This window comes from Ambystoma mexicanum, chromosome 3q (genome assembly GCF_040938575.1).
Source record: "Ambystoma mexicanum isolate Mex_15411 chromosome 3q, UKY_AmexF1_1, whole genome shotgun sequence".
NCBI lineage: Eukaryota > Metazoa > Chordata > Amphibia > Caudata > Ambystomatidae > Ambystoma > Ambystoma mexicanum.
The window spans coordinates 304,832,220-304,844,510 of NC_090926.1; the positions used below are offsets into that span (position 1 = coordinate 304,832,220).

At 43.7% G+C, this 12,291-nt stretch overlaps 1 protein-coding gene across 1 annotated transcript in view; it reads left to right on the top strand.

Annotated features, from left to right (window-relative positions):
• The first annotated feature begins 3,169 nt into the window (after window positions 1-3,169).
• PRKAG1 (protein kinase AMP-activated non-catalytic subunit gamma 1) overlaps window positions 3,170-12,291 on the top strand; it is a 458,467-nt gene continuing 449,345 nt past the window's right edge. The window contains exon 1 of the mRNA XM_069653840.1: window positions 3,170-3,383. Within this exon, the coding sequence (XP_069509941.1) occupies window positions 3,285-3,383 (99 nt within the window). The 5' untranslated portion in view covers window positions 3,170-3,284. The remainder of the gene's footprint in view (window positions 3,384-12,291) is intronic.

Below are 12,291 nucleotides of genomic sequence, written 5' to 3' on the forward strand. Positions count from 1 at the left end.
CCATACAATACTCACTACGATAAAGCTGGATAAGCGCAGCACCACCACAGCGAGACAACCCCACCCACAGCGATTCAGCCTGAATGGAACCAGAAGTACCTGACAAAAAAACAGGCACCAGGATACAGACCCCACTAACCCAACCCTCGACTTTCTGAATACTTAATCCACACAGTCACACAACCATTTCACCACAGCACACGAGGTCTCGCCCGATCCGATACTTGCACCAAAGCCCAGCACTTGATGGATACCGAGCTGAAGCTGCCAAAAAGTTTTAAAGAACTTACATTTCTCCCTATGCAGGATGAGTCCTGAGTCATCCAGTCAGTCTAACACAGCTGCTAACCTTGAGAGGCGTTCTGCCTTGTATTCTGTGAATATGAGGATGTCGTCACTGACGTTGAGGACCCCAGGAAGACCCTGAAGAACTGTTTGCATGACGTGTTGAAAGACCTCGGCTGCAGAGATATCGAATTTTAATCACTTGTACCTCTGCAGACCAAGGTGAGACAAAAAGGTTTTCATGTACCAGAAGTCTTTGTGTCATTTTAACTGGTGGTAGCCAGCGTTATCATCCAGTTTGGCGAATACTCATGACCCTGTCAGAGCCGTAATGTTTTCATGAAGGGTGGGGGGTGACATGCTGGCTGTGTTGGGGAGACGCATGTCGAAACATATTCACCTGCCCCGGTTGTTTCAGTTTGTAGGTGACAACCATGGGGGAAGACTCAGGGAGTGGGTCCTGTCATCTTCTCAATGATACTGGTTTTCTCCATGACTTGGAGTTCTTTCGCTACTAGGGGCCATGTGTGGAACGGCGTCTTTTCATGTTGCACAGACTTGGGTTGGACTGACGTGTCGGTGTGGAGCCTTACCAGCTTGCCTTTTAGGCATCCGATGCTGTGTAGCATGTTAAAGTTTTTGTCGAGGAGGGCTTGGATTTCATTGGCTGTGGACACGTCACAGACAAATAGGGCGAGGTCTAGGTGTTCCACCGCTTACTAGCTCAGCAGGCATTCCAGTCTTGCGACGATGTTGATTTTTTACTGTATGTAGATGTCCCGTCGTATGAGTTCTGTACAGAAATGCCCAGTAACTGCCATATGCTTAAAGACGCGTGTCCGTGTCTTTTAGGGGTGTACGGGGGAACATCTGCTTGCGAGTAAAGGGGGAAAAAAGTTTACGGATGCCCCTGTGTTAACAGTCATGGTGGTGGCTTGTCCGGCTATGCGGTTTTCGGACCTTGGTCGCTTTCTTTTCAATATTATCCTACCTCGGTTTAGGGCAGACATCATGGGACCCTTCCACTTTGTTGAGGGCTACCATTGCAGCCTCTTGGTCCTTGCTTGATTCTATTGTGGAAGAGTTTTCGTTGGCGTCGACTTGCTGAGCGTTGACTTGTTTTCTCTTTGGTTTGGGTCTCATCTCTGTTGTGTGGTTCTGCGATGGGGAGCTGATGATCGGCACATTTTTGTTTAATGGTCCAGGTGGCCGCACGAGCCATGTCGTGCAGAATATAAAAGTTTCATTATCAGGGTGTAGCATGAAATGGTTTGTCAGTGCCTCCTCGGACAGATTGTAGTCCTCAGCAGCGCCAGTGCTAGCCAGCGAGTTGAGTAGAAGGTAGACATTTTCCTGCGAGTGGCGACGTCCTTGCATATTTATCAGGAATTGCAACACAACCTCTGCATTCTCTCCTTGAATTTTACAAAAAGGGCGGTCTTGTTGTCCATTCAGGACAACCAGCCCCCCACTGTGATTTGTCCCCATTCAAGCAAGGCGTAAAACAAAGGGCTGGGGAGTTTTGGACTCCCCCCTCGCTTCCTGCCATCAGGGGACTCCTGCTGAAGATAAAAATCACACAAAGGAATTTCCCGCCCTGGATGTCAGGGGAAGGAACATAAAACAACAAGAAACCCTAAAATGATGAAAAAAGAAGACAGGGGCCATTTTGGTAAAATGAGCACCCTTATGTGCCTGTACTGCAGCTGTGAACACAGCCCCGTGGTAAGGGTGCACCAAATTAATAAAAGGTATCACTGCCACCAGCCGTTGAAGGTAAGCGTGTCCCTGTAACAGAATTGTTACAGTTTTCATGTGAAAGGGGATACATTGTATCTCCCCAGCACTTCACATAAGGTGGGGTGTGCTGGCTTCACAGAATAAAATGTAAAAAGGATCCAAAGATCCTTTATACCCTTGGGAGATGTAGTTTTCTCAAGTATAGCAAAAGAAAGTAGAAAGGGGAGCCCCTATCCCAGCAACAACAGGCACTTATTGCAAAAGTTGTTAAAGAGGATAACTTTCAAATGACACTATGGAGAGTCAGAAAATTGACACCCATAAAAAGAGTTAAAGACTCTGTGAGTGTGGAAAAAGGTTCCCACTCACTGTGGTATTCAGGACAAATATCCCACTAATAAAGCAAAATGTTCTGGGGTTGACCAAAGTCAGAAAGATTAACCAGTTATGTGAAAATCTTACCCAACAGTCTCCACCTGTGCGGAAGGGCACAACCTGGGACATAACATTTAAATGACACTTCCGCACCAGTGCGTTGTTTAAATAGATTTTTCTATCACAATTTGGTCTGTGAAGCAACAGAGATCCAACGAAGGGTTATCGCACTGACAGGATCGACTATCCTCTGCCGAACTGACACTTTCACGACACTTATGCAAAAATAAATGATATCCTGAATATGTGAGACAGACATTGGGATTTGGGAAGGAATGTTTATATCTCAATAACACGTTCCAAGAATTGGAGAGGGCGTAGAGATACCCTTGTGCCTAGTGTTTGCTTGAATTCTGCAGCACTCCTCCAAACGCATGCGCACAGCAGTAAACGACGATGGAAACATTCCCACGATGCCTAAACACGATAGTCTTTATTCCACGTCCTCTCTTCGAGGCCGAGGAAGTCCAAACGTGCTCGGTGGAAAGTTGGGTGCGTAAAGGGCCTTGGTAGGCAGTGGACCTATATATGCACGAGCAGTACTACTAGGCTGCGCCAAAACCATTTAGTGGGAACCACTCGTTGATAGGGCCATTCCTCTAATAGAACTACTCACTACAAGGAAATCACTTAACAGATGTGAATGGTTCCGGGTCGTGATCGCCATATTGTATTGGGGACAGTTTGTGATTTAGTTTATAACGGGAGAGGGAGAGTCAAAGGTATGAGCAATGAGCGAATCTCCTGCGAGGTCAGGAGCGCTCTGCCAATCAGTGCATCGGTGACTTTAGATTCTGTAGTGTTGATAGTTTTTTGTGCAGCCAATGGTTGAGCTCGGCGGTTGGACCGCTCCTTTCAGGAAGTGCGGGACAAGAAGGATTTCGCCGGGCAGAGACGAGCGAAGATTCGGGATTATGGAAGTGGTAGGTCCCAAGGCATCAACTCACAGGTGCCCAAAACCCTATTTGAGAAAGTGAATTTCTCCGATACACCCCTTTTGTATGCAATTTAAACCCCAAGTTCCCCATCTGCAGTCTAACATATGCAGTGGTCGAAGTGTACAATAGAAAAAGTAGTGGAAGACGTTCCCTCTGCCATGTCCTTTTTCTGCCCAGCCCACTTTTCGTCACCCTTCACTTCCCGATACTCACCAGCAACCCCGGCACCACCCTCCACCATTTCAACCCCTTACCTGGGTCCTTCCTTTCCTCCCCTCCACAATCCTGTGTTTTCCAACAGTTCTCGCAAGACTGAAGAAAACGAGGTGAAAGAATATGCATTTAAATGACCACCTTTAGTGTGTCATTGTCCCCCCTCAGCAGGCAGCCTTCCCTTCCAATCACCACCATCTGCACCTCTTAGGAGACATGCCCAGAACTATATTGCGCCTACAGCAATTCCCAAATTCTTCACTGACTGCTTAGGAATGGGTTTCATTCCTAAACAGTCAATTGAAATAAACCTTAGCCAAAGCTTTCGACGTGGCACAATGAGGTTTGACACAGGATGGTTACCGCAGAGCCTAGATTCAAACCCCAGGCAGGGGAAACGTTTTTTGTTAAAGTGGCCTTTCCTACTGTCCTGGAACGGTACTCCGGGTCACATAAAGTAAGGGAACTATGACAGATTTCCTTGAGAAGGGAACGTGGTACCCTTTAGTTCCCTTCCACTTTGTGACCTTTTTTGCATATGTGTGTGTCTATATATAACACACCACATAACCCGCTACAGACCCACACCACCTAGGGTCCTGCTGAAAACTTGGGGAGGTTAGTGGGGGGGCATGCAGGCCTGGTTGAAGATGAGCAGGCACCCATTTCAACCTGATGGTTGCCCCTCCCCCCCTTTGCTTAGAGTGGATAGCAGTCTGAGACACCCATGGGGTGCATACATTATAATTGAGATAAAGATAATGTTAGTAGCTGCCAATTATCACACGACCACGAGACAGCAAGGAGCTGACATTCTGAATGCCTTCTGAATCTAGGAATCTGTGCTGCAAATCCTTTGTAAGCAAGTGACTGACATGGAGGAACCAGTGTTGAAAGGCAACCAGCTGTTAACACATCTGTTTTCCCCAATGGAACTGACTGCCGGATGGGCTCCAGCTAACACAGCTTGTTAGGCGAGCGCTGCAACGTGCACACTGAAAGCCCTACAATGTAAATAATATATAAAGGAACATATTGCTGTGCTATTAGACTGCTGACTGCCAATATGTGGGGCAACCCCTGAGGCTCCTTTCATATGAAAGGCCCTTATGCTGTCCCTGGGGGCATGATATCTGAAAGGAAGAGGCGAGGAGGGTGAAAAACGATGGGTATGGGGAAAGGAGGGGACATTCTGTGCAGAAAACTTTGGAATAAAGTGTTTAAAGTAGTGTGTTTTCAGGACCAGCTGCGACTAAATGCCATCTGCTAGGGCGAAATATTTAGAGTTATTTTGATTTTCTATAATAAATGATGGATGTGATTTTGATTCTGAAGGCGAGATCTGCTAAACTAACCCAGACTTTCATAGTGCTCCACGCCAAGTAGAATAATGCACAAAGGTAGTTTGCTGTGACTATCTCCGGACATCCACGGAAGCTGCCTTGCAGTAGTATCTAGGCAGATTCAAAGGTCACATGCATTCTTGAATTCAGCTGCAAGAAAATAAAGTTCCAAGAGATGGCTTTTTAACTGAATTCAGCATTGGATCAAAAATGTAACTGTGTACCCTAGCTGCCTAGTGGCAGATTAATATCCGCTACAAGCATTGGGTGTCATAATTGTCAGTGTGGTGTAGGGGTGTACTGAAATTCATCTTTGTGTCAGTATTCGGCTTAATTCAGGCTATAAAATTGATATTCGGCCTAATATTTGAAGGAATAGTGTGCTCAAAAATATTATTGTCCCGAGCGTTCGGGCATGTGGTTTTAAGCAAACTGCGATCGATCGTAAAAACATTTCCTATGCACTGTACCTTTAGTTTTTCTCACGGTTACACATGCGAAATCAGGCAGCGGGGCGCAGCCATCTTGTGCTAATCTTATCTGTTGCCGCATCGCCCTAATTTGAACTGCTCTTGCGGCACTAAATCACATCCCCCGCCCCTGAGGCTGACTTCACTATTCCTAGCGATTATTCTCCACCTATTTTATGACTTTAGTGTGCAGCGTAGCCAAACGCACCTAGTCATCACCTACGTCTTAACGTTAGTTGACAGAGATCCCGGAATATCAACACACGCATCCTCTCGCAGCACAGCGCGTTCCAAATCGGAATAGGAAACACTGATACTCTGCAATTTATAATGTGCTTTTATTTCACAATAAACGCTCCGAGAACATCCACCAATTTCCATATTCAACCACATTTTTTATTTTGTTGTTTTCGAACATCAAATCTTTATCATGAGGCACAATGTGTTCCTTTCGGTAGAAGAAGCACATTGGACGCACCTTGAATCGCAAGGCTTCGGCATCAGCTTCTTGCTAGACCACCCTAAATGATGTCGAGTTCCTACTTGTTGCTGGAACTGCCAATGGGCATATCAGTCCGGGCGATCGTCCCACATCAACGTAATTGCAAGTCAGCCATTTAGGTGCATCTGCCACTGCCTGCTGAAGAACCCGTCACTGGGTATCTGGAAATGACATTCTCAGAAAGGAAGGATGTAGCTGTGTAGAAAACATAACAGAAATATATCTCAGCAGACGTTCTTTATTCTAATTTATCCATTAACCCTTTAATTCTGAACCGGGTGAAACCTAATAATGAACACAAACCAGAAACAATGGAAACGCAGTGAAAACATTGTGGAAAGTTGGAGTCTACAATGTGCTTGAGAGGTTAGTGCTGTGGAGTATGTTATAGCTCACAATGGGATACGGATGCGGAAGCTGACAGAAGAATTCGAACAGCACAAAGCATTATAACGGAATATTAGCAACAAACTTGGCGTTGGTGGAACCTGGGGGAACCTAGACGTGGACTCCATTCATTTCGTGCTGGACTGCCCATGTGACAAAGACAAATACATACAGGTTGTGTTTGCGTGTCGTCACAATATGCCCCAACCAACAACCCATTACAATGTAAACCAGCAATACCGATCAGAAAATGAAACCTTGACTCGTTCGTCTATAAACTCGTTTACAGTAAAAGTTACATTATATTTGGTATTTCCATTCTCTTAGTGTAACGCAGAGTCTCTGCTCAGATCAACGGTTTTCATAAAATGAAATTACATGTTCCTTTGTCCAGTTTTGAAATGGTGAACCTTATCATTTTTGCGGGAATTACACACCTCCCGTCATTCAATCCATTGCGAATCCTCCCTTTCTTCCAAGGGCGAACAACATTTGAACCTTCCTTGGAGCCCGTATGCTAAGTTTCCTTTTGATGAAGGAAAGCCACAAATCAAAAACCTACTGTACAAGATGCGTCGGTGTGAACAGCCCACAAGCAACATCAAACGCAGTGACCTTCACTCCATGGGAGCGATTTAGCCCGGCCGTCCAATGTGGCATTCAAAGTATGTTAGAAAAATAAACACATTGTTTGCTGGCATCCACCAATGCAGCGCTATCGTGAATACTTTTTTTACTCATCTATATGGATGGTGATTTAGTTATTTTAGGGCAACCGTTCCAGTTAGAGTCCTCCCCATTGTCACCTCTCCATGCTCCCTGTTTTCACAGAGGAATGTCCTCTGCGGATATCGTGAGTCACTGACCAGTCATAAATCCAAGTGCCCTTCCATCTCCACTGAACTTCACGTGCACTAACAAATGTTGGAGGAGAGGCGGTATATCCCGCCTTCCTGCACCATTCTCGTACCGGGCAAATTACACATAAGCTAAGGTGGGAGACATCTCCACCCCTCCTGTACATATTTGCATCACCCATGTTTCATATAAGTGTATTAATGCTGTGCTAATGTGTATACTTTAAACTCCATTTTGTCTCCTTCCAAACGCCTTTTTTATTCGAGGCCCTCTGGCAAAATGTTCACTCTCCCTCTCAAAGCGCCGAGCACAGCCAGTTCTCCACCATCCCTCTCCTCTGTCAGCTCAGCACGTCTCCTGTTCTCACGGAAATGCAGCTGTTCATTTAGCGAGTATCCAGCCCTGACAAAATGTGCTTATCCAATCATGTGAGACCAAGGCCTGCTCCAACCTTAGTGCCCCATCCATCTCTGCTGACTGACTCATGCCATCTCCAACCCCTCCCAGCCAGGCTGCGTCCCATGAACCCATGACCCCTATTCCCTTTGAACGCACCTGGTCACCAGATCCTACCCCCAGACCACTTCCAATTCACCTACCATATACCTAATCTAGAGTGGTCATATATTTTGTTAACGCTAACACCTATCCCCACTGTGTTTTGAAATTGTAAGACTCCAAAGGCCGCAAATCAAAGACCAGCCCTTCTGATAAGGCATCCAAAAGCAACGACCCCCAACACATGCCACATAAAAATGTAGGTCAGAATGCACCTATTTCACCCTAACAGCCCCCTTTCATGCAGTGTTTTGCTTACAGTCATTAGTTCTTGCGTGCCAATTTTTTATTTAGCTTAGGTCTCATTCTTTAGTGGGACGCATATTTATTCTGTCTATTTGGACATGTGCATGCTAAGTAAACTGCAGACCCCACAGTTGCTTTCATGTGGATATCCATCTGACCCTCCCGTGCCCTGATCAGTGAAGGACCCACAAGAGCTGGCCGAAAGCAGGAAAACAGAGTTACACTGTATGGCATCCTCCAACAGGCACTTCTTGCAAAAAGAATTGACAAAGAGGATATGTTGGAAAAGACAATTTGGACGCTTAATTATTCTTAATACTTTTAATAGCTTTGAACTTCAAGTTAAATAGATTTCCATTGGTCATGTAAAAACATTGTGGAACATACACACCGCTGCTAATCATTTATAGCGGGAAGTCAATTGTTCAACAAGGTTCTCTTTTGGTGGACAGTGCTCGTTTGCAATGTTTTGTGGCAATGTATGTGTCCTAGGAACAAAATCGGGATCGATTCCATGAGTATGCATGGCCAACACAGTCAAAATGAGATCTTTCACAAAATTTAATTCCATTTCCTGGTATATCGGCTTGGCAACCAATGTTTTGCTTTGTTTTGCAAAGGCCATTGTATAACGAAGCATGCCAAAGTTTCCTGCAGTTTTCGATTGTTCTCTGCCTAGATTCTCGTTATGCGCTAATACGGCTAGTAATGTTCGATTTTGCATACTGTCTATGCCGAAATGCAATCTCTTGGGCCTGTACCTTAGGCACATATTGTGGAACACCTCCAAATCTCTGGTGTGACAGAATTCCGTGAGTCCCTCCAGGTCTCTTGAAAGAGTTTTATCAAGCACGATCTTCTCAAGAGCTTTGTGTGGAGGTGAAGATGGAACCAACCACTTCTTCTTGTGTTCCTGTTCCTCCGATAAAGGTCCATGTGCACATTGGTGAAAATCTTGGTTTTCTGTCCATGAGTGAAAGTTGGAACAGTGGTGCCTCAATGAATGCCATTTTTCAAGTAGAATTTCCACAGACCCATCACGTTTTGGAGCTCCACCAAAGATGGTTGCTGAAAGGCTGGGACCACTGTAAAATATTTTCTGTTTTATTTATTTTTTTATACCTGCAGCTGTGTTTTCTTTATTGATTTGGCAACGTGCCATGCATCAAATTGATGGTGAATGTTTGCAAACTGCTCTCGCATGGCCCTGGCTATTGAAACATGTCTGTAAGTGGCTATGAGGTCTATTTGCATTCCCCTCGATTGAAGATGTTCAAGGGATTTTATGAAACCATGTTTCTCCATGGTCACTGAGGATTTACATTCGGACACTTGCACGACCTCCGAACTGACAATTTCTTTAGTTTCCATGTCCTGGAAGTGTTATGTGCAGTACTTTGCTGAAAATACAGGGCTGTCACACTGTCTATCGCCAGCTAGCCTGAACCGTTTGCCAGAGAATGTCCTTTCAATTGACATTTGTTAAATTTTCCAGGCTTGACTAATAGCGGGGTATACAAATTCTTTTTGATATTTGTAGTATTGCGTTTTAGCAAGGAACTGAAGTCCCACATATTGACAGAAACTGGACAACTTATTAAAAGTAGATCCACTGAAAAGTAGAGCTGCTGAACACAGTAGATTTCCAGCTGGCACTTTGCCAAGCATCGGTTGAGCGGACCATGAAAATATATCATGGAGATGGGCACAGGTGGCTTGGATTTTCAGGTTAGTACCTTGTAATACACGAGTCACAATCACCAATGGCTCCCCACATATTTTCCCCCTCACTGGATGCACACTTTTCAGCATCAGTATAATCTCTAAGAGGCAGCTGTCGAATACAATGTATTTCTGCTCCTTTATTAGCCAATTGTCCTGCATGATTATGGTTTGTGACTTAACTGTGGTGGACAAATCGGCCAAACTAGACAAACTGTAGTCCAGATCTTTGGCAAGTTCCTCGGTCAATTGCGTAGAAGCTTCAGTCTCTGTTAGTTCAGCATGTGTTATTTGCACACAAACTGGATAACCCATCAACGTCGATTGTTTATTGGGTGGACCTTTTGATGCAGGTGTAGATTGTGTCAAGTGGTCAGCGAGGAATTCAAAAGCATCTTCATTATATTCAGTTTCATTTTCATCTTGTCGAGTTCTCACATTGTAGCAATGGTTCAACAACACTTTGCTGGCTTCGCCGGTCACATTCAATTCATTTTCTGGCCATTGGACATAAGCATCTCAAGTCTGCTTATTGACTGGACCATGCAGCATCTTTGGTTTCATTTGTTGTCTGTGTCTTTATACTTTTCATTCTGATCTAGGAGATGGGTTGTAAAAACATGTTCATTGTAAATCACACATACAGTAGATAGCACTTTAAATGAAAAAAAATGTTATGAAGAAAATACCAGCCCAAAACACTTCTAGAAAACGAAAAACATTTTTTTAATTTACCCTTGTTATCTTGATTTTCTGTGAAACCGCGGTCTTCTCTGTAACGACCGCACCAGCAAGCTGGCCCACCACCTCTGATCCATGTGCCTCCTCTTCTAATTCCCGACCATGTATACATTCCTTGATTAGAATATTGATTAAAAAAAAAAAGTCAAACGTTTTTTTAAATTAAAATCTTTCATCGCACACATCGCTTACATACATACCCTCGTAAACAGTGTACGTCATTTTAGTAAAAATATACATTTCGAATTTCACCTGATTGATGGCAAGTGTACTCGATCAGAGATCACTGAGCAAAACATACTGACTATAATGTTGCCCTCAAACGTTTTGCAGTGTATTCTGCATTAGGGAGAAATTGTAACGTTAGAATAGAAATTATGAAGGTTTGAAACACTGCACGTTTATAAGAATGTCACTGTCTAATAGTATCCTATGTAGGATTTACTTTCTTTCATTCAAGGGAACTGTCAGTACGCATACCTCAAACTCTGGACCAGCTCCAAAGGACGATGTAATTGTAGTCGAAGTATCAGCATCCCCCTGTAACACAGTACTTATTTTAGTATGGATGAAAACAGCAAAATGGAACAGAGACAATGGGATGCAGATAATGGTACATATATAGAGATATCCTAAATTTTGCAGCATAGTGTAACCAACCGACAGGATACATAGACAATTTTATATCTTTTGAAATTCCAAGCATAATACATTCTTGAAATTGAAAAGTGAAATAAAATTACCTGATAGGCGCTCAAAGTTGTTGTTGTTGACTCCAGAAAAGAAATGGATGCAGAATCTTGCTCCTTCATTATCAGTGTATTATCACAAAGTTGTAAAAGGGAAAATTAGATTTCCATTAGATATGTGGGACGATCCAACTGTCGATTAACATGAACTTCTGCAAGCCTTTAGCGCTCACCATTGGTATACTGGACGTGTCGATACTTACGAGGGTCTGTGCTCCCGTCACTATGCTCTTCTAAATAAAAATGGACATGCCAAGAAACCTATTACGAAAAGATTATGCTTCTTTTGACGGGCACTATGGCATTGTTTTCGATGGTCATAATTACTTTCTATGATGCTCCATAAACCAGGGATTGATGAGTAGTAACATGTGGTATAGTTAAAAAGTAATACAATCTGGTAAATATGCAATTCATCATTCGGAACTCGCCTGAGGCAGCGTGTGCATGAATAGAGTAGGAATTCCATTTGGAAGCAATTTACGAGACGTTCTGAGTCGATGCTTATTGTCTACTGCGATTGGTCGTACATATCCGGGGTAAAGTGCAGGATGCAGATGTGGAATCGATTGGCCCTTGAGTCTCCCAAGACATCCTGGACTCTACTTTCAAGCTCGTCCACCGGAAATCCACAGTGTCGAACCCTTTCTCTTATTAAATCAATATTCGCCGGGAATGTATGTATGATAGTGCCCTTACTTTTGACATGGCTCCTAGAATGGCAACCAAAAACCATGCAAGCAGGCATTCTTGAAAAATCTGTATAAAAAAAAGTACACAATTACTAAATAAATCTACAGAATGCATGAGATTAATGGAATTAGTTTTCTATGCAATGTTTGTCTTGGTCAAAGCAGCGAAACCTGTGTAGCGTAGTCAAATATACACCGGGATAACTTTCATACAGAATTGATTGATGCGACGTAAATCGTAACGTGTTACTCGTCCGTTGAATGTACTTTCATGCATCAAAAGGAAACCTGCTTATAGACATGGTTCGAGAAAGATGCAATTCTATCACAATTGACACTGATGAAATTTGCTATATATCGAGATCAGAACGCTTTAACAGTAGACAACGGTAAAGTCATTGAGATGAATGAA